Raw genomic sequence first — 23,133 nt, 5'->3', positions numbered from 1 at the left:
AGGATGAATCTTTCATCCATCTGTAGCAGTGCTGTCTGGTGGTAGAAACAGTGTAGTAAGTACAGTAGGTGAGGCAGGATTTGGAGAGAGCTCTTTGCTGCAGGAAGGATATCACCTGGACACTGCTGTACAGCCAGGATTTGGGGGCAGGGCCAACTGATTGTTTCCTAGATGCACAAGTCTTCTCTTCCTCCTCTTATGCAGCAGGGCACAGACAGAACAGGGGCTACTCTAGCCATAAGTTTTCTGTAGAGTGGCCTGAAACTGAACAGCTAGCTCCTTTCTGCACTCCAGAGGAACTCCCCAGTGCACAATTTACCTGCAAAAATTTCCCAACCACTAATTCTGCAGAATCTTTACTGGGTATCTTCTCTTCTGCATGATTCTACCCTTTTTATTATATTAGACATCACTTTGAGACTCAGAGAAAAATATTAAGATTATAAACCTTAAATACTTTGACTATTGCTGGGCAAAATTTTATAGAAATTCCACTGTTCTAGAGCCTCATTACACAAGACCAAGATTCTGTAGGTGGTAATACTGCAAGCTCCATTTTTAATTTTTGTAAAAGAATTATAACATTATTTACAAATATTAAGTGTGTTACATTTCTTCCTGGTAGGTGGCTTTTCCTACTTTAATGACTCTGCAAGACAGAGAGACTACAACTCAGGTGAGCATTTTCACTCCATTGTCTAAAAACTTTGTTCACTTTTCCTTTCAACTTTGTATTTTTTCTTTAAAATAATAAAAAATAAATATACCATTTTATGGACTGTAAAATATTTGGTTATTTGGAAGAAGAAATTTAGTTAAGTGGGGAAAATGATAAATGTACATCAGAAAGTATCTTGGCTTCAAAATATACAAATAAAATAACCAGGTTTTTTTAAAATAGCAACTTTGAACATTGTTCGTATTAAATTATATGAAATTCAAAGCATTCAGGATGGAAGACTATATGTTGGTGATACTGTACCATATTTTTACTTCCTCTTTAGGTGACTGTATAGGTAGTTCAACAGCAATTTCTCTATGAAGAGGCTGAAAACCTCAGTAGAGGAAATTGGTTAGAGTGCAGTCTTTTGTTCCCTGTCGCATGATGTAAATTCTGGAAGTGTGAGGAGTATGTAGACATTAGTAGATGTGTTGAGACAGGTGCTATAGGGGGTGATTTCTGCTTCACATAGCCAGTACCTCACAAGGTATGCATGCTGTGTATATGCATAGTATTAGTCATGGTGAAAACCTACAAAGGATGACAACCCTTAGTGGAATTATCTCTGTAACTCCCATTTCCTGGGTGATGAGCATGCACCAGTGTAGCAAAAGAAATGGTCTGTGCAGCCTGAGCCTAGGTACTATACTCCACCTACTACATTCAGATTGAGTATGAATTTCAAATTGCCATTTTTTATTAAAAACAGTAATGGTTGTGAAATAACACTTGACGCTACCTCTATTCCTTCCTGTCATGCTATTTTCTCCACTGCTACTAAGTGTGTTTTTCCTCTTTCTCTCCTCTTACGTAGTAATAGCAGCAGCAATAACAACACAGCCCTTTAATTCTCTGTTCTTCTCTCTGGGATGGGCCCCTGTTGGGGAAAGCAAAAGCAAAGTCAGATTAGCAATAGCAGCAGCTGCAGTAACACTTACTGCTAGTCTTGGCATGCAATTGTTTTGTGATGCCAATGGACAAGGAACATTGTTTTAACATTACTGTACAGCAGATCAGGCAGCTAACTAGGGAAACAGTTTTTAGCAGCTGAGATAGTTTTGAGATGCTTTTCTTCTATGTATTTATCGAAGGGCCCAAAGAAAGTTTCTCAAGGGAACCTCTGGGGGTGTCATTTACTACGCTACTAATATCTGGATCATCATAAAATTTTTCGTTCATGCCTTTCCTATCTTTGGACACTTAACAGTTTAATTACTACCTTCTTCCTTCCTCCTAAGGCTCTTTTAATTCTCCAGCCAATGTGTGACCCAGAACCCCTACACATTATCTCTGCTTCACATGACCCTCCTCAACAAAGATGTTTTCCTAAACAGAATGGACAAACTACAGGGAAACCTGGATATGTATCTAGATGGGAAGTCTAAAATTAGCTGCTTTATCACTGACAGTGGGACCAATAAGGTAAAAGCAATTAATGTTGGACGCTAGTGCACTATCCATTGCTTTGTTCACGTCCTCAATCCCTATGAGGCGCTGTTGCTGCAGCACACAGCTTCTGTTGTGGTGGGAAGCTACTAGTAATTGGGGAAAATGAAGACATTCTGCCGAATAGCCTCATGGCCAGTATAATTTTACAGACAAGAGCATCTGTTGGAACCTCGTGTTACATGTTGTGTTACTTGATTAGAAAAATTAAATTTTATCACAGGATTGTGAAGTTAGGACATAGAGGAACTGTAGGCCAATGCCAGTGTGTATGGACAGAGGCACTAGTTGGAGAATTAGAACTCTTTGAACATGGTACATGTGACTTCATTTATAGTTCAGTACATTGATCCATGTCCTCCTCGTAATGCAGTGGTTCTCAAACTTTTGTACTGCTGACCCCTTTCACACAGCAAGCCTCTGAGTGCGGCCCCTCTTATATATTTAACACCATTATAAATGCTGGAAGCAAAGCGGGTTTGGGGTGGAGGCTGACAGCTTGTGTCTCCCCTGTAATAACCTCGCTACCCTCTGTTTGAGAACCCCTGTTGTAGTGCATATACTTGTAGGTCTCCACAGCCTGTTTTGTAGTAGCAGACAAAACACATCTCATTATCACATCTCATTATCATTCCCACAGTGAGCCCAGCTTATGGCCCACTTGAGGTTATCTATTTATCATGTTTTCTCCTCTCTCCACCCCCACTCATCCGGTGATTTCTCTTGACGGAGAAGTCACTCACCACATGTAAAAGTCTCTCTCGAATTTCTTTGCCTCTCTGCCAGCATTTCCAGTGCTGATACTTTCCACACCCTTTTGTCCATCATGATTTTTATTTTGTCCTGGATTCCCTTAATATTTTTTCTGAGTATTTCCCACCTAATAAGAGCTCTGACTGGGTATTTTCCATATTAGAATATCCATTTGTTTGGTAATCCCTGGCACTTGTGGCAATTAAAGATCCCATAGAATTTTTCTGCAAGAGTGGGTCTAGTTTCCTGACCAAATTTTTCCTGCTGAATGGTGATGGGAGCCATTTAAAGACATATTTTCTCAGTGTTTTCAGTTAAAAGAACACCATGAATTTAAAAACTCTTGCATATGAAATTTTTTTACCTATGGTTGTTTATAAGTAACAACTAAGATTTGCTCAAAGGATCTCCACAGTGACACTTTTACAAGTTAAGAATAGTTTATGGCACAAAGGTTGCACATTTATTAAATAAGAAGAATATTTTTAAAAGTGGAGGGATATGCCACAAAGAGTAGCTATAGCCACTCAGCATGAACCACCCCTTTTCATGATTGACAGACCCCAAAGTAAAAATGGCTAACTAGGCAGAGATGTTCTGTCCCACCTGAGCCTGGACATTTAGCTTGTACCAAGCCATGCTCTACCCCTATAGAGAGGATTAGAGCCAACACAGGACAGACTCCAGGCACCTTTTGCTTATGAGTATCAGTCCCAGCTACATAAGAACTACAATTCTGGGAGTTTTATATATCTTCCCTTTCTTGCCATGCTGGCTCAAAGAGCAGAACAAATGTACTCCCTGCAAAGAATGCATCCACCACCAAAACTGCAACACAAGGTAGTAGAACACATGGAAACTTCGACACAATTCTGTGTCAATCAATATAATAACTTACATTTGGCAATTATGTACCAATACCGTCTCTGCCAACTGCTTCTCTTAAGCTGTCTTCCCCCGCTCCCCCAGCGTATCGGTGGGTGGGATGGCAGACCTTGCTGTAGGAGAAGGAGCACCTGAATGATCCTTTGATTCCTCCCCCAGCTCACAACTAAGGAGGAGGGTGCAGAATATTACACCTTTGCATCTCCGTGTATTAGGCTGAGCTGGCCAGTAAGAGGGGCTCCTTATCACTAAAGGTGCAATCTTTGGTGCAGCCCTACATCAAGCAGGGCTGTGATTGACTGGGAGAAGCAAGGAGCCCATGCCACTCATCTCTGGAAACCATCAGCTCAGGCTATTGCTGGCCATGAGTCTGTGTGGACGGTAGCCGGATAAAGGGGTGTGCATTAGCTGCCTTTTCCTGTGTGACTGTCAAGTTACTTGTAGTTGTAAACATTATTTAATTTGTTTAGGATAAGTACTTGAATGTTGGGGTTTTTTAGAAATGTAGCTCATGAAAATATGGACAATAGAATTAGAACAGTAGGAACCCCACATAACTCGGATGTTGTTTTGGGGCCCTTTCTCATTATGAACTACAATTTGAAGGCTTTATGAAGGTAATGAATCAAATGTAGTACCTTGAGTGTATAAGACTCTGGCTATGGAACAAACGTAAAACATGACATACGTTCTTTTTTGTATGACAAGGAACATATTTACATTTTTTAGTGCCAGAATTATTTTTATAATGTTCAAATGTGCAGTGCTGAAGCCTACAAATCAGTAAGCAGTTATTGAGCTCAGTTCAACATAAAATTACATCCAGAAGATAAACTTACGTTTACAGGAGGGAAAATGTTCATTCAGTGAACATAATGGATGGGAAAAATATGTGAGGATTGCATCAAAAGTATGTACAAATCAATAGGGTCATGCAGTTTGGCTTAATTTGCATGTAAAATATGGTTTTAAATAGAACCGGCATGACTGAAGGTCTTTTACAGCTTGTTAAAGTATGGATAACAAAGAAATATTTTCTTTTCTAAATTAGACCATTTAGGGCAATCATAATCCGTGATGCCTTGAAATTCTGCCATGTTCACTGCATTAATAGCATAAAACTTTTTAACATCTCTTAATTGGTTTCATTTGTTTGTTTCTGTTCTCAAAAATATACAGAAGAAGGGCAAAGATACCTGTTTCCTTGAGATTTTCAAATCACTGTGTTCTACTGTGTAATTTGATACTTTAAGATGAGATATTTCTTTGAAAGGTTTGATTTTGTGGATTTGTTGTTTCAAGTGGTAGTATTTTTAGGCTATTATTCAGGCCCATACTTGTAGCAGACATATACATTCAGGTTGTGTCTGTATCTTGCAGCTTATATGATTGTAATATCAAGATCTGTCTTTTTCTTTGTTTACTGCACCAAAACTCTGTAATACAAATAATAATCATTAACTGCCATGTTTTCATCTTTTATTTGCAGTGGTGTCATAGCCGTACTGGTCCCAAGATATTAGAAAGACATGGTAGATGAGGAACTATCTGTCACCGCACACACTTCTGTTGATGAGAGAGACAAGCTTTTGTGTTACACAGCTGCTCTTGAGATCTGCGTAGCTCAAAAGCTTGTCTTTCACCAGCAGAAGTTGGTCCAGGGAAAGCTGTTACCTCACCCACCTTGTCTGTCACATTTTCATCTTACAGTCTGTACTCATTTACCTAACATATGTCAATAAATCCACATGGACCCCAATATGAGGGTTAACTTTGTGCTGATGTTTTAAGTTAATTAATATGACTTAGTTGTATTAAGTCTGAAGATAAAGAGAAATGGTGTGCTCAGTTTGATTCATGCATAAATATTCTAAATCTTATTTCTCAAATTGAGAAGAAATACAGTGTATTTTTGATTGGATGGGAGGAACTGGGATGGTGGGTTCTCTCCCCCTTGGGGTTCTGCTTAGAACTGGGTACCACTGAGCCCACCTGCCCACCAGCCTGGGCTCCCTTTACACTGGACTGCTGAGGCAAGCCTGCCAAGCACTCTCTCAGGCTTCAGACTGCACTTCACCAGCACACATACAGGTAGGGACACACCCAGCTGCAGCTACACAACTGATGCTGAGATCAGCTTTGCATGGGAAGCCTAACCTAAGGAACTGCTCAGTTACTCAAGTGCACACACCCCTCTAGAGGGTAGACCCAAAGTTACACTGTCTTGCACTGCACAGAGAACTGTACAGCATAAGCTCATGGAATTTCCCCCTCCTTCAATGTAGAGAGGAATATACACAGCTTTCTGCCTCAGGTTATGATTTCCACACGCTGGTTTTGGACAAAACAAAACAAGTTTATTAACTACAAAAGATAGATTTTAAGTGATTATAAGGGATAGCAAAGAGATCAAAGTAGACCTAGCAAATAAAACAAAACACAATCTAAGCTTAGTATGCTAAAGAAATTGAACATAAGTAGCAAATTCTCATCCTAACAGTTGTTTTTAGGTAGTTTGCAATTATTCTTGAGGGCAAGCTGCAGTTGCTTGCAGCTTAAAACTCTAGGTATTCCTTTCACAGGCTAAAAAGCTCTCAAGTCTAGGTACAGCCTTTCTCCCCCATTTCAGTCTTTGTTTCTTAGATATTTACTGGAGTCATCTTGGGCGGGGATAATGTCACTCCCCTGCCTTAAATAGCTTTAGCATATGTCGGGAACCCTTTGTCTCCCAGTTTGATTCCCATGCCCGGTTAGTGGAAAAACACTGGTGTTGTTATGATGGAATCAAGGACCAGGTGACTTGGTCACGTACCTCTGTAGGGTCATAGCAGCCATGAGATAGAGGCTGTTTGTAAGGTCTTCAGGAAAGCTTCCCAGAAAGGCTCCCCAGGGGAGATTAGCATCTTCAAAGTCCTGTTGTTTTCTCTAATGGCCCTTCCCAGCCAGCCATATAGACTGATTGCATTCTATCTGGTGGGTGTTCCCCACGTGTAAATACATTTGTAATGGAAGCATAGATGATATTCCAAACTTCAGATACAAAAATGATACAGGCATACGAACAGGATAATCATACTCAGTAAATCATAATCTTTTCAGTGATATGTCACATGAACTGTCTTGTATAAAATACATCATAGTTATGCCACAATCATATCATATAACAATATCTCTATGAAGAATATGGGAGCTTAGTGTCACACTGGGTTTTAATGCTTCTGAGCTAACTTGTAGTCTTTGAAATTGTATATATGGTAGATTAGAATAGTTGAGAGAATGTCTTCAACCAATATTTGGTGTTTTTGAGAGGCAAGATGGGGAAGATTTTAAGTTTTTTTGTTTGTTTGTTTTTGTTTTTGTTTTTTTTCCTGGCAGTTCACTGCTTTGAGTGTTTGCACATGTCCTTTCCATGCTAGATGTGTGCATGCAGGGTAGCCAGACATTTTCCCCTCAGTGGTATCCGTGGGCCAGTTCTAGTGCCCTCTTGAGTCGCATGCATATGCGCCAATATAAGAGGCTCCACTTGCCTTGCACCCTCTCAGTTCCTCCTTACCACTCATGATGGTTGCTGGAACAATCCTTATTGCAGCAAGCTTCTTTCCCAGTGGTTTGGACAATTTGTGCGTGGTTTGTGTAGTTATTGTAGTTAGTGTATATACTTCTTAGTTAGTGTTAATGTATATAGTAGTGGGAATAGTTGGTCCGTGTCATCAAGGGACTCTTTGTGGCAGGGACTGAGCATGCCCCCAGTCCCCGGGCTTCAAACCATGCGCCTCTTGCAGCAAGCCTATGCTAGTGACCTGCACTCTAACTGTTTAAAGTATCTTGGGAAACTCACATGAAATAAGTGCCAGATCGGCAGGGACTTCAGACTGAAAAGGACAGGGACTTTGGCTGAAGGCCATTCTCATGGAGGCTGGCCTCAGAACAGTCTTGGAGCCGAGCCCCTCTGAATCGGTGCCATGCACTTCAACATCTGTGTGGAGCACTCCTCTCATGCCATTTACCAGGGCTTTGGAGCTATGCTCCGACTCTGCTCCAGCTCCAGGCAAAAACCTGCAGCTCCAGTACTCTGGAGCTGCTCTGCGATCTAGCTCCGGGCTCCGCTCCAAAGCCTTACCATTTACCATTTCCGGTATGGTGGAAGAAACATAAACAGCACACCTAGAGAGGATACTCTCTGATGCAGAACAGAGAGAAACAGGGAGAGATTAATACAGTGAGACCTGTGCTGGGCCACTCTTCCTCCCCCGAGCCAGCGATGGCACCGTCGACTCTGCCTGTTGTTCATTTGAGACGTGTTGCTTAGTCCATTCCATGACACCCTCCTACCGCTCTGTCAGAGTTACTGGCAAGAAGTAACTGAGAGGGTATGAGGCCTTTATAATGCACCCTTTATACTGGTACATATGTGTGCCACTCCAGAGGGCAGAAGAGCCGGCTCAGTGGATACCACTGAGGAAGACCGTGCACGTGGTGCAAACACATCTAGCATGGAATGGCCATAAGCAATACATCTTGAAGAAGAACAGTTATGAAAAGTTAGTAACCATTTTTGTTTTGTATCTTCATACGTTCACTTACTGTAACTCAAACATTTTTCATATTGGGGAGCATCAAGGTGAATGGCCGGCTTGAGGATTTCTGGGGTCCACCAAAATTATAAATTTGTTTTGGAAGGGAGAAATACTCTGTTGCTTGTCCCCTCACCCTCTTAGTTCCTTTCCTTTTCTCTTTTTCTGCTTCCATATGGTCAGTTGGGCAACGAACTGTAGATTTTTGTCTTGAACTAGGCTGGGGTGGCTACCTTTCAGAACTGGTGTGCCAAGTCTTCATTTATTCATTATAATTTAAGGTTTCGCGTGCCAGTAATACATTTTAACGTTTTTAGAAGGTCTCTCACTATAAGTCTATATTATATAACTAAACTGTTGTTGTATGTAACGTAAATAAGGTTTTTAAAATGTTTAAGAAGCTTCATTTAAAATTAAATTAAAATGCAGATCATATCAGTTTAGTGTGATCCTTGCCCTTGCTTTTCCTTTCTGAGATTTCCAGTGTCTGGCACGTATTTAGATACTTTTAAGCTGCATACAGGCTTCTGAGTGATCAGTTGTTAACCGGCTCCAAGAGGGACAGAGGACAGATTTCATGTGTAGAAATACCTGCTCACACAGGTATGTGGATCCAAATGCTGAAAGCGTTGCAAACGCAATTTTCTTCAAACAGTAAAATTGCACTGGCAGGGACATCCAGCAGGTCAGAATAGAGGCCTCATGATTTATCTCGGTAGCTTCAAGTGCACTCTGCAGATCTCCAAACTTTGATACCCACAATTCTGAGCTTTTTAACTGAATGAGCTGCATTTCGAAATCTTCAACACCCATCCGCTGAAATACAGACAAATCCAAGTCGCTTTCGTTGAACTTTTCAGGTTTAATTAGAAAAGAAAGTATTGGGCCATATTGCTGGAAATCTTGAAATCTGTCAGAAAACTCTGATTTCAGTTCTTCCATGTACATTCCAATCTCATCAACACTGACAGTGCAACGTGTCAATAGCTCTTTTATGTGTGGGAAGTAATGGAAAGTCGAAATTCAAATATCCCGAGAAATTGCTAGTTTTACAACAAATGCCTTCCAGGCTTCATAAAGATCCAGAACTGTTTTTCCTGCACCTTGGAGACAGAGTTTGAGTTCTTTTAGGTGAGCGGTGATGTCAGTTACAGACATGAGCTTACACAGCCATTTAGCATTATCCAGTTCAGGGTAGTTTTGTGCTTTTTCCAACAAAAAGGCCACCAAATGTTGCTGTGAAGTGAAATTTATAAGCACCGTCCATCACTTCTAGCAGTGCTTGAAACTGTCTGTAAGTCAAAGCAGATTGAGCAACAAGGAAATTGACAATTTGCACCACTGTATTCATCACAGTATTAAGCTCTGAATTAGAAATTTTAGCATACAGGTTTTCTTGATGGATGATGCAGTGAAATTTGGCTGTTGGGCAGCCAATTTGACTTTAAGTAACTTTACAAATGCCTTCTGTTTTCCAACCATGGCAGGAGCACCATCTGTTGTCACACAAAATATTTTTCTAATGTCAACTCCTGGTTCTTCAAAATGGTTTACAAAGCTTTCCACTATATCTTCCCCCTTGGTTGTGCCATGCAGGGGTTTTAGGCAACAAAGTTCCTCTTGGATTCATCGGGAGCACAGTATCTTTCAACAACTGCCAAATGTGGAACGTCGTTTATATCCACACTCTCATCAACTGCAACACTAAACACTGCTTAGTCTTTTAATGCAGTCATCTGCTTTTTGTTAATGTTCTCTGCCATTTCGCTTATGCGTGTCTTAACTGTTCTGGCAGAGACAGGCAGTTCTTTTGTTCTAGATACGATTCTATCTTTATTTGGCAAATCATTGAACAAAACCTCCGAACAGCTGAGAGAAACTTTTTTTTTTATATTCCCCATCTATAAACAGCTTTCCATTTTTTTGCAGTGCACTGTGCAATCTTGTAACTTTCTTCTGTAGTTTGATTTTTACTTATACTTAAGCATTTAAAACACTGCTTTTCTTCTCATATCCTGCTACTGCCTTTTTGATCGATCTGGTCTTGTCTGCTTCATCAAGAAAGGTTTTCTTGTGCTTCATTTCAAAATATTTTCGAATACTTGATGTGCGACAAACAACACTTTCACAACAGAAAGCACAAACAGCATGGTCCTTCTTTTGAATAAATCCAAATGTGACTATCCAAGAAAGCTGAAATGAACGGACATCTAACTTCGCTTTCTTAGGAGCTAACATTTTGTCAAAGGTACCCCTCAACTCACAGTGGGATGGGGAGGAGGAAATCGCAACAGACGGCACGCATAACGTCAAACGCAGTGTGCTGTTCCACATGGCATGGTATAAGCAGCAAATCAGGACTTAAAAATTGTTCAAGCACCACTGGGATATTTTTAAAGTGGGGGTGCTGAGCTGTGCCCTCTCTTGCCCCTTTTTGCACCCCTCACTGCCCTAGGCTGGGGCCAGTGGGCCACAGCTGGGGATGGCTGCAGAGTGCCAGGCTGAGGCCAGGAGCAGAGCCCTGGGCTGGCGGCCGGGACTCTAGCTCAGCAGCAGGCTGAGCAGGGCCCATGGACGGAACCCCAGCTGGCAGCAGAGTGCCACTGAAAATCAGCTCGCGTACTGCCTTTGGTATGCGTGCCATAGGTTGCTGACCCCTGGATTAGTCTCTGAGTACTCAAGTGAGGGTTGGTGGTTGATGGTAAGAACGGACCACAAATGGTGGCTGGGATGTTAAAGAAGATCTAACAGTGGGGGGTTTCCTGGATCTGGCTATGAGTATCATGCTAATTTTCACTCATGCTCTGTACAAGTAGCACAGTGCTATCAGTAGGCTTGTACAGCAGCAGTTAGATATTAAATTCTGGATTGTTGTGCAAATTGCAGGGTTTTCTGGCAGGAGTTTGAGCCAGGGATTTTTTAGGTCTCAAAAACAATTCTGAAAAGTTCTGATGGTTGCAAACATTGTGGGCTGGGGACTGTGGAGAGAAGTGAAAGGAAGTGCAGCTAAAAAGGTGCCTGAAAGGTAAATGAAAATTCAGTTTAGTTCAATCTTTTAACTCTGTCACATTAATATGGTCTCCAGTTCTTGGGATTTAAATTTTAAAAGGAGCTCATTAAAACTCAGCCTTTTAATTTTAGAGTAAAAGTCTTTTATTAAAATGGAACATATTATTGTGCTTTTCTAAACCATGAAGTAATTAAAAAAATTTGAATACATTTTTCTTTAAAATATTAATTACTGGAGGCCTTGCCTGCCACCATAGTCTATCATTTATAACATACAAAACTGGCAAACAGTTTGTATTACTGCATATATGCTTGTAGCAGATTCTTTATTAATCACATTTTTCTCCCTCTGAAACTTTTCTAATTCAAAAGGAAAACCTGCTTGAGGCAATGATAGACAGTAAAATCAAATATTTTATGCAATGCCAGCATTTTATTTATTTATTTTAGCTTTTTTGTTCTTGTTCTATAGGGTATTCTAGACACCCAAGTTACCCATACAACACTCCAGGGGACTATGACATGTACACTGGTGGGCTTACTGAAGAGGAACAGTTTGAAAGGGCATTGAGAAACAGTCTTCACGACAGAGGTAGGAATTTTTTAGCATTGGATATCCTAAGCTATCGTTTATCTTGACAGAGAGTGATTCAGTCCGAGTTCATAATTTTCAAAGTATAGGAAGTAAACAGTCCTTTTACAAGCAAAATCAAGAAAAGTTACTTGAATGAATTTTCACAGTAAGGAGTGTGATGCTGTAGTGGATAAAGTTCCCCATTCTGTAAATATGGCTTATACTGATTGTTAGTAAAATCAACAAGAAGTCCTTGTGGCACCGTAGAGACTAACAAATTTATTTGAGCATAAGCTTTCGCGGGCTATAATCCACTTCATCAGATGCATGGAGTGGAAAATACAGTAGGTAGGTATAAATACACAGCATATGAAAAGATGGGAGTTGCCTTACCAAATGGGGGGTCAGTGCTAACAAGGCCAATTCAGTAATGGTGGGTGTGGCCCATTCTCAACAGTTGACAAGAAGGGGTGAGTATCAACAAAGGGAAAATTTATTTTTTGTAGTGACCCAGCCACTCCCAGTCTTTATTCAGGCCTAATTTGATGGTGTCAAGTTTGCAAATTAATTCCAGTTCTGCAGTTTCTTGTTGAAGTCTGTTCTTGAAGTTTTTTTTTTATTGAAGAATGGCCGCTTTTAAGTCTGTTATTGAGTGTTCAGGGTGATTGAAGTGCAGAATTCTTGATGTCTGATTTGTGTTCATTTATTCTTTTGCGTAGAGATTTCCAGTACATGGCAGAGGGGCATTGCTGGCGCATGATGCGTATATCATATTGCTAGATGTGCAGGTGAACGAGCCCCTGATGATCTGGCTGATGTGATTAGGTCCTATGATGGTGTCCCTTGAATAGATATGTGGACAGTGTTGGCAGCAGGGTTTGTTGCAGGGATTGGTTCCTGGGTTAGTGTTTCTGTTGTGTGGTGTGTAGTTGCTGGTGAGGATTTGTTTCAGGTTGGGGGGCTGTCTGTAAGCGAGGACTGGTCTGTCTTCCAAGGTCTGTGAGAGTGAGGGATCATCCTTCAGCATAAATTGTAGATCCTTGATGATGTTCTGGAGAGGTTTTAGTTGGGGGTTGTAGGTGATGGCCAGTGACGTTCTGTTATTTTCTTCGTTGGGCCTGTCCTGTAGTAGGTGACTTCTGGGTACCCTTCTGGCTCTGTCAGTCTGTTTCTTCACTTCCCCACATGGGTATTGTAGTTTTAAGAACGCTTCATAGAGATCCTGTAGGTGTTTGTCTCTGTCTGAGAGATTGGAGCAAATGTGGTTGTATCTTAGGGCTTGGCTGTAGACAATGGATCATGTGATGTGGTCTGGATGAAAGCTGGAGGCATGGAGGTAAATATAGCAGTCAGTAGGTTTCAGGTATAGGGTGGTGTTTATGTGACCACCGCTTATTTACACTGTAATGTCCAGGAAGTGAATGTCTTGTGTGGACTGGCCCAGGCTGAGGTTGAAAGTGTGGTGGAAATTGTTCAAATCCTGGTGGAATTCCTCAAGGGCCGCTTTCCCATGTCTCCAGATGATGAAGATGTCATCAGTGTAGTGCAGGTAGAGTAGGGGCACTAGGGGACGAGAGCTGAGGAAGCGTTGTTCTAAGTCAGCCATAAAAATGTTGGCATACTGTGGGGCCATGTGGTTACTCATAGCAGTGCCGTTGACTTGAAGATATAAATCGTCCCCAAATCTGCAATAGTTGTGCATGAGGACAAAATCACAAAGCTCAGCCACCAGGTTTGCCATGACATTATTGGGGATACCATTCCTGACAGCTTGTAGTCCATCTTTGTGTGGAATGTTGGTGTAGAGAGCTTCTACATCCATAGTGGCTATAATGATGTTTTCTGGAAGATCACCTGTGGATTGTAGTTTCCTCAGGAAGTCACTGGTATCTCAAAGATAGCTGGGAGTGCTGTTAGCATAAGGCCTGAGGAGAGAGTCCACGTAGCAAGACAATCCTGCTGTCAGGGTGCCAATGCCTGAGTTGATGGGGCATCCAGGATTCCCAGGTTTATGAATCTTGGGTAGCAGATAAAATACCCTTGGTTGGGGCGCTAGAAGTGTGTGTGCGCAGATTTGTTCCTGTGCTTGTTCAGGTAATTTCTTGAGTAGATGGTGCAGTTTCTTTGGGTAATCTTCTGTGGGATCAAAGGATAATGGCCTGTAGAATGTGGTAATCAGAGAGTTGCCTAGCAGCCTCTCGTTCATACTCCAATCTGTTCATGATGACTACAGCACCTCCTTTGTTAGCCTTTTTGATTATAATGTCAGAGTTGTTTCTGAGGCTGTGGACGGTGCTGTGTTCTGCAGGCTGAGGTTATGGGACAAGTGATGCTGCTTTTCCACAATTTCATCTTGTGCACATCAGCGGTAGCACTCTATGTAGAAGTCCAGTCTGTTTTGACTGTGAAGAGGAGTCCATGCAGAATCCTTCTTCTTGTAGCATTGGTAGGAAGGTTTCTGTGGGTTCGTGTGCTGTTCAGTGGTGTGGTGGAAATATTCCTTGAGTCGGAGACCGCGAAAGTAGAATTCCAGGTGACCGCAGAACTGTATCGTGTTCGTGGGGGTGGTAGGGCAGAAGGAGAGGCCCCAAGATAGGACAGACTCTTCTGCCAGGCTAATAGTATAGCTGGATAGATTAACAGTATTATTGGGTGAATTAAGGGTACCACAGTGGTGGCCTCCTGTGGCATGTAGGAGTTTAGATTGTTTAATGTCCTTTTTCCTCTGTAGAGAAGCCAAGTGTGTGTTGTAAAAGGCTTGTGTGGTTTTTGTAAAGTCCAGCCATAAGGAAGTTTGTGTGGAAGGTTGGTTTTTTATGAGAGTCTCCAGTTTTGAGAGCTAATTCTTGATCTTCTCCTGTTTGCTGTATAGGATGTTAATCAGTGGTTCCGCAGTTTCTTTGAGAGTGTGTGGCATAATGTCTCACCATAGTCTGCGTGGTATGTTGATTGTAATGGATTTTTTACCTTCAGTTCTTTTGGTATGATGTCCATCTGTTTACTTTTGGAAAAGAAGATGATGTCTGTCTGTATCTGCACGAGTTGATGGATTTCCACTTCATACAGTCAGCATACCACACAGACTTAAAAGTGGCCATTCTTCAACAAAAAAACATCAAAAACAGACTTAATTGAGAAACTCCAGAACTGGAATTAATTTGCAAATGTGACACCATCAAATTAGGCCTGAATAAAGACTGGGAGTGGCTGGGTCACTGCAAAAAATAATTTTCCCTTTGGTGATACTCACCCCTTCTTGTCAACTGTTGGGAATGGGCCACACCCACCATGATTGAATTGGCCTCATTAGCACTGACCCCCCATTTGGTAAGGCAACTCCCATCTTTTCATGTGCTGTGTATTTATACCTGCCTACTGTATTTTCCGCTCCATGCATCTGATGAAGTGGGTTATAGCCCACAAAAGCTTATGTCCAAATACATTTGTTAGTCTCTCTAAGGTGCCACAAGGACTCCTCGTTATTTTTACTGATACAGACTAACATGGCTACCCCTCTGAAACCTGTCATTAATTGTTAGGGCTCCGTGTTTGTCACAGAGATGGCAGAAATCGTGGATTCCGTGACTTTCTGCCACCTCCGTGACTTCTGCAGCAGCCAGTGTGGCTGACCCCAGGGGTACCCAAGCAGCTGGCCCTGGGGACAGCCACGGTGGCTGCTGCTGGAGCAGCTCTGCAGCCAGCTGCTCAGGCGACCCCACAGCCAAACAGACCAGCTGCTGCTAGAGTGGCTAGTGGCCCCAAGCAGCTGGTCCTGGGGATCATCCAAGCAGCGGACAGTGCAGCTAGCCCTGGGGACTGCCTGAGCAGCAGTCCAGGGGGCAGCTGGAGCCACTGGAGTTCAGTGGCTCCTGGCAGTGATCCTGGGGTGGCCAGAGCAGCAGCTGGCCCCCTGGAACTCCCTCCTCCCACAGCACGGGGCTCTTCCTCCTGTCCCCCGCCCACGGCTGGTGCCAGGGGCTCACCTCTTTTCCCCCCCGGCAACACCCCTCCCATGCCCCAAGAGTCAATCGGGGTATATATGGTATAAGTCATGGACGGGTCTTGGGCCGTGGTTTTTTGTTTCTTGCCCTTGATCTGCCCATGACTTTTATTAAAAATACCCATGATTAAACTGTAGCCTTATTCATTGTTCATAGATGTATGACCTTATTCTTGGTCTATTAAAAATATGATTAGTTCACGCCCAGTTTACCACGCGATTCAGATCACTCTGTATCAGTGACCTGTCCTCTTTTTTGTTTACTACTCCCTCAATTTTTGTGTCACCTACAAACTTTTGTCAGTGATGATTTTGTTTTCTCCCAGGTCACGGATACAAATGTTAGAAACCATAGGTCTGAGATCTGATCCTTGCAGGACTCACAAGAACACAGCCACCCGATGATTCCCTGTTAAAATTACATTTTGAGACCTATCAATTAGCCAACCTTTAATCTATTTTAGCATGTGCCATGCTGATTTTTTATTGTTCTGGTATCTTAATCAAAATGTCATGCAGCACCAACTTTAATGCCTTACAGAAATCTAAATATCAACATTACCTGATATAAAATCAGTTTGACAAGATGTGTTTTCCATAAACCCATGCTGACTGGCATTAATAATATCATGCTCCTTTAATTCTTTATTAATTGAGTCTCATATCAGCCATTCCATTGTTTTCCTCAGAGTTCATGTCACGCTGATCAGGCCTATAATTAGCTCTGTTGTCCTTTTTATCCCTGTAAATACAGGCAAAGCACTAGCTTTCTTCCAAGCTCTGGAACTTTCCCAGTGTTCCAACACTTATTGAAAAGTTCCCTGCTGTGACCCTTTTTCTCATTTGTGGAATTATGGCATTCTGGGCATCTAGTAAAATGGTGTCCTGTTACCACTCATTCTTTTTTGTTTAAATTCTTTCTCCTAATAATTGTTTTCAGTTTTATGAAATTGGCCCTTTTAGAACACCAAGTATACTTTCCAGAGCCAGACTGTTGTTTTAAGTACTATATTTGAGGCAGTCTGGAAAAAATGTTTATAATCAGAACAGTTCTAGTGCAAGCAGTTTTTACTTGCAGAAGATATTGAGTGCCTCAGATTGCAGGTAGTCTGAATGCACTTCTGTGAATTTGTCCTTTCTTGTCAGCAGCTTTGAGTTTGTGTGCATATGCTACACAGGCCTTGGGGGTACTGAGCCCAAGTAAAAGACTCGAGAAGAAAAGGATTGGGTGAATGTCATATTGATCTTTGAACAAAAGGAGGATGCCACTTGATGATGATAGGTCAGCGCCTTCCTTCTGCTTCCTAATGAATAATTAACCTTTTTGTGCTCTGGCACATTCCCCTGCTGGAGTATTCATAAAATTTTGCCCTTCTTATCTTTATGCCTGCAAGACTAGTTTATATTTTTACTCATACCAGAAACATTTCACATGTAGCAACTTGTGATTGTGCTTTGCTTCACCTAGTATGATTGCTGAATAGTCACACATTCAGATTTTGTGAGACTCTTCAGTGAACTTGTCTTTTTACAGACATTTACTTACACAACTGCTTAATTTTTTAATGATCTTGATGGAAATTATGACAGATAGATTTGTCTGAAAAAACAACCACATCAGTTGATAAAAGTTTTAATTCCATGCCATGAAGTGTGAATACATGAATAATTCTGTTTCTGGAAAATGAACTAAAGGACCATAGTAATCTGATATCTAATTTTGATATTCTGGATTAGCTACAGATAAAAGTAGTTACTTAATGTATGTTAGAGGACAAATATTACTTTTCCCATAAGCAATATTCCTGGGGGGATTCTGTGCCAAAAAATTAAAAATTCTGCAAAATTCATTTGTCAAAATAACACAATATAATCATACCAGTTTCAATTATTTTGGTAATTTCTTTCAAGTACCTATCAACAAGTTGTGTCTGTAACAATACAGGCATCAAAAAAGATCCAGAAAATGTTTTTTGACAGATTCCTTACTAGGCATATGAATACAGAACTTTGAGTAATAATTCATTTAAACTACAAAGTGGAAACATATTTTCTGGACCCTTAAGAAGCAATGCAAAGGCTTGGGGGAACCAGGGGTAATGGAGGAGCTGAGGGAGAAGGAAGTAATTGCTGGGAAGGCACCTGGGAGTGAACCTGGAGGGTTGTTGGGTGTGGGTGGGAGAAATATGGAACAGATGTGTTTTGGGTTGAGGGGAAGGAATCTCCCCCATGCAGACCCTGGCTGACCCCTAGCCTCTCCCTATCAGTCAGGCACATCTGTCTCGTCCCAATATGTCCCTACACTTCTTCTCCCCCATTCCCATGTGTCCCTGCACCCACACTCAGCCACCTCTCCTCTTCCTTCCCCATGTGGTCCTGATCCCCATCCTCATGTGTCCCTGCTTCTCCTGCCTCCGTGTCGCCCTTCACTCCCCCATCCCCATGTGTCCCTGCATCCCCACTCCCATTCAGCTCCCATTCCAGTCTGTTCCCCCTGCCACTAGCCCTTCTGAACCCCAGTCTATGTGACCCCCCCCAAAACCCCTATGTGGCCCATTCTGTCTGTCCCTCTCCCCATATCCAGTGCCTCCCCACCGTCCTAGCCCTGCAGGCAGGGCGCTGCGCTTTCTCCCTATTGGCTGCTGACTTCTACGGCCGATGAGTGATGAGCCAGCTACCTTTATTCTGGCACTGCAGCAGCCCCTGGTGGGTGAAAGGTGTAACTGCAGTGCCTTGCCGGCAGAATATATTTTCTGAGGAGATAAAAAGTCTGCAGGTCATATGAATTCTGCGCATGTTCAGTGGCACAGAATTCCCCCAGGGCTGCCTTTCCAGTAGGGGAATAGGCATGACTTGTCATCCTGCTGTTTTCCTGCTGCAGAGGAAAGTAATGGCTCTTTGCTACACCAGTGACTTGAACAACTTTTCTTGGAGAGCAATTGCAGCTGTTTGCTTCCCCCCAGAAGTACAGTAAGAAGCACCCAGCTAGTTTTCTGTGCCTTCCCAAGATGGTTAAGAAAAATGCTGGCACAAGGGGTATGAAATGTACAGTCTGTCATTTTTACACAATCTCTGTCAGTTGTTGGTTTCCTTTAGCCCTCCAGTGACCACCTACGTCCCAAGGTTAGATTGCAGGAAGCTCCTCTATCTCCCATTCAGCTCACCAACTTACAGAAGCAGCTCTGTTGTACAGAACAGGCTCCCATTACCCTTCCCTCCCTGCTCCAACCAACTTCATTGGCTCCTACAGCCATTACCTTCCCCTTTAAATTCAGCTAAAACGTGAGGTAATTTTTTCATCTCAAATAGCATTTTTGAGTTGACATACATTTTAATCTCTCCTTGAGCTCATTCTCCAAAGTATATCTTCCTCCAAAGCAGATCCTCCTCTTCCCCCATGTTCTCAACTAGGTGGATATCTGCTTATGGAAGAGGCAGTGTCTTTCAGGAATCTTCCTTGGATGCCTCTTAGGTCACGCCTATATATCTGCAAACATGCACAAGACCAGTGTTTCCTCCTTATTGGCAGGCTTCCTTACCCCCAAGAAAATTCTCTCAAAAATCAAAGAAACACAACATCCATCTCTCTCTCCCCTGAATCCTTGGCTCCTTGGTGTCAGGTTTGAAGTCTTGTCTTCTATTTAATTCCTGCTTCAACAGGGGAATCTACTTTCCAAAGGACATTGAAATCTCCTCCTCTCTCTGCTTGCACTTCAGAAGTCTCTGAATCTAAAGACAATGACTGTTTCTTATGCCTGAGAACATTATTGATCAGATTAACTTCAAGGGAAGTGTTGACAAGATCATAGTTTTCTTCTAGTCAAAATAATAACATCTCAAAATGAAATATAAAAAGGAATAGAAGATTGAGAAGATTGTGGACTCTGAATGAAAACACCTATGGTGAAAACCTGGCCCCATTGAAGTCAATGGGAGTTTTGCAGTTGCCTTCACTGAGGCCAGGATTTTACCCCTGAAGTATGATGGCTCAGTTTTAGGAATATAGGCATTTTTGACATACTGGATCATACCTGAGGTCTATCTAGAACTAATGTCCTGTCTCTGACCATCACTAATGCCAAGATTCTTCAAAGAAGGGTGGAAGAAATCTCTCAATAGGCAGATATCCTGTGTTAATCTCGTCCCTCCCCCATATTAGGTTTAATCCTAATCCCTAATTGTTACATTATTTTAAATCCTGAAGCATGAGATTAATTGGCATTAAACTATTAAAACTCTGGTTTATTTTTATCCATTTAAATTGTCCAGTTCTTTTTTGAATCTTGCTAAGTCTTTGGGCTCTTCAATTCTTCTGTTCTCTCTCAGGAAAAAAGAATAGGGATGGTCTTGTAGTTGAGACTGCATTGGTACTCAGGAAATCTAGTTTCAATTCCGAGCTCTTTTATAGACTTCCTGTGTTATCTTAGGCAAGTCATTCAAGCTCTCTACACCTTAATTGCTTATATGCAAAATGGGAATAATAATATTCTGTCTTCTCTGTATAGGTAATAGACTTAATTCAGGCTCCATTTGATGTCATCCAACTCTTAGGAGAATGTTGGAAAAAACCTCAAGTATTCCAAATTTATTAAAACAATTCTGTCTTATTCCTTAAGATAAAATCATAATGCATATTCCCAAGAAGGCAAAGTTGATTAAACTACACAAATGGCCATGTGCTATATTATGAATTACACATAAAGGACCAGAGTCTGATATCCTTATGTCAAGTAACATCTTACTCTGCAAGTAGCTCTATTAAAATCAGAGGCTATTCTCAAAGTAAGGTATTATTTAATGTGAGTAAATGTGTCAGTATCTGATCATAAGTCTTTAATTTAAAAAAGAGGGGTCTATATGTAGGTTTGGTAGAATTTGATTTTTTTAAAATTTTTTTTGGCAATTTCAACACCACAGATTTTTTAAAAAATAATTGATTGTAACTATTGTTACAGCATTGGAAATTAAGGAGGGATAGGGTAAATGTTAGGATAAGTGCATAGCTGACACTGGGGTTGCAGAGAACACCCTGTGTGGCCAAAGGTCCCAAGACATGCATGCGTAAAGCGTAGGGAAAGCTATGTTCTTGGCCATGTACCATAGAAACCCTGGCCAGGATTCTATGGAGGATGAGCCCCTGGCTGCAGGGGAGGCCACTCCTCTGCCTGAGGATGGCCCTTGCATTCCTGGCTGGTGAGTGAGGGAGCAGGGCTGTGACAGAGGGCTCCCTGCAAGTGTGCGGGACTGGTGACATTGGATCAATGCAGGCGCAAGGTGTGAGGAAGGCTGTGGTCCTGGCAGGGCAAAGCAGAGGAGGCCACCCCACTGCTGAATGACTCCTGCCCAGGGATGGAGCTGTTCAGTAGTGGGGTGACCTCTTCTCTCACCCAGGGGCTCTTCATCATCTTCCTTGCAGTCCTGGCCAGGAGTCTCTCCTCTGCCCACTAGGACCACTCTCTTCTCCAATCTTGTGCCTGCAGGGATCGATTGTCTCACCTGGGTGACCCCTTTGCAACCCTGCTTGGACAGCCCTGCTCCCTCAGCCCCATGGCAGCAGGGCTACGGAGGGCTCGCTGAGGGACACCCGATTTGTGTAGGTGCAAGGTGTGGAGGGAGGCTACACATGTTAACTGATAGCTGTTTGTTTGGGGGTTTTTTGATCAGTGTCAGTGAATCAGTTGAAATCCATGTATCCATAAGATTAAACGGAATCCTGCCAAGTTTGTGTATATACATTGCTGTTGTAGCCATGTTGGTCCCAGGAGATTAGAGAGATGAGTTGGATGAGGTAATATCTTTTACTGGCCTGGTCAGGACCTAAGAAAGAACTCTGTGTAAGCTTGAAAGCTTGTGTCTCATCCACAGAAGTTGGTCCAATACAAGACATTGCCTCATAAGCCTTTATATATTGTTGTAGTTTTTTTTGCTCTGATATTTTATTACAGCACTGATATTCAGCTAATCAATATAATAATCTAATTACCAGAAAATCACAAAATCAGCTACTGCAGATCCTTCTTTCTGGAGTTAAAAACAAACTAAAGAAACCAATACACAGCACTATATTGTAGCATTAAACAGTATATGGATTTGGGGGGGGGGGTTTGAGAAAAGCTTTAGTGATGGGTATTCTGTGTTTCATTGTAAAGACACGTCTAAAGTAAAATTCACTTTATTTTAGTTTTAATCTTTTGAAATAAGCTGCATAACTAATAATGGTATATGCTCTCCTATCAGTTTTATTTTGTGGTGTTGCTAGTGAGAGGAAACTGAAAACTGCTGTTTCTATTATAAATGAAAATTACGGCTCTTAAAAATGTCTTGTTTCTTCACATATCTCTAAGGATTCAGAATTATAAATAATCCTACTGCTATTGGACCATTATTATAAATAGAAAGCTATAGATAGCTAATGAATAAATAGTGTTTTAGGAGGTGTGGACTTAAATCTGTATTTTCTCATACTGGAGTGGATTTATAAGTCATGCTGTAAAAATGAAACCATGGCAAATACTATGAGATTCTTACATATTACTATAAAAAGATTTGGACATACATTAATTTTAATCTTGCTGCAGAAGAGATATATAGTGTGGGATGTCATTTTTTTAAAACATTTGTTTGTATTTGCACTGTCACAAAGTGAGTTCAATCTATAATAACCAAGACAAAACGATGGTAATAGAAATAAATAATAATTTAATACGTACTTCAGAAAGAAGTTGTTAAATCAGCTTGAAACACCTTCAACAATCTTTAAATAACCGGCATCACTGCAGGTTAACAACCTATATCCTCCTCCTCCACCACCACCACCATTTTGTTATATTACATCGGGTTTTGACAAAGATAAATTTTCAACTGTAAGAGGTAATTTATTCTTATTTGGAGAATGCCCTTTGACGAGACAGGAGAGAGAGAAAGAATTCAGATTGTATCTGAGGCATGAGGTGTCTGACTGGTAGATAGCTTTGGCATGGCAAGGCACATTTTTAAACTTTAGCTTGAGACAGCAACGTTTATCAGACTATGGCAGTGTCCCCTTCTTAGTGTTTTAATGCTAATTTTAGTTGTGAATAATCATAGATGTGTAAAACATGGGAAACACCATGTATTGCGTCCAATACAACTCTGTCTTGTAGAACTTATTTTAGTATTGTTTTGTCTTTGT

At 41.5% G+C, this 23,133-nt stretch overlaps 1 protein-coding gene across 15 annotated transcripts in view; it reads left to right on the top strand.

Annotated features, from left to right (window-relative positions):
* RHBDD1 (rhomboid domain containing 1) overlaps nucleotides 1-23,133 on the top strand; it is a 103,653-nt gene that overhangs the window by 34,848 nt on the left and 45,672 nt on the right. For 8 of the 15 annotated variants that reach the window (XM_075068525.1, XM_075068527.1, XM_075068531.1 and 5 more), the window contains one exon: nucleotides 626-676. In XM_075068525.1, coding sequence (XP_074924626.1) covers nucleotides 626-676 — 51 coding nt within the window. Of the gene's footprint in view, nucleotides 1-625; nucleotides 677-11,860; nucleotides 11,981-19,622; nucleotides 19,810-23,133 lie in introns of those variants that run through there. The other 7 variants (XM_075068523.1, XM_075068520.1, XM_075068522.1 and 4 more) reach the window with 2 other exon arrangements.

This window comes from Chelonoidis abingdonii, chromosome 8, assembly GCF_003597395.2.
Source record: "Chelonoidis abingdonii isolate Lonesome George chromosome 8, CheloAbing_2.0, whole genome shotgun sequence".
NCBI classification, from domain to species: domain Eukaryota; kingdom Metazoa; phylum Chordata; order Testudines; family Testudinidae; genus Chelonoidis; species Chelonoidis abingdonii.
This window is presented reverse-complemented; position numbering and strand designations above follow the sequence as displayed.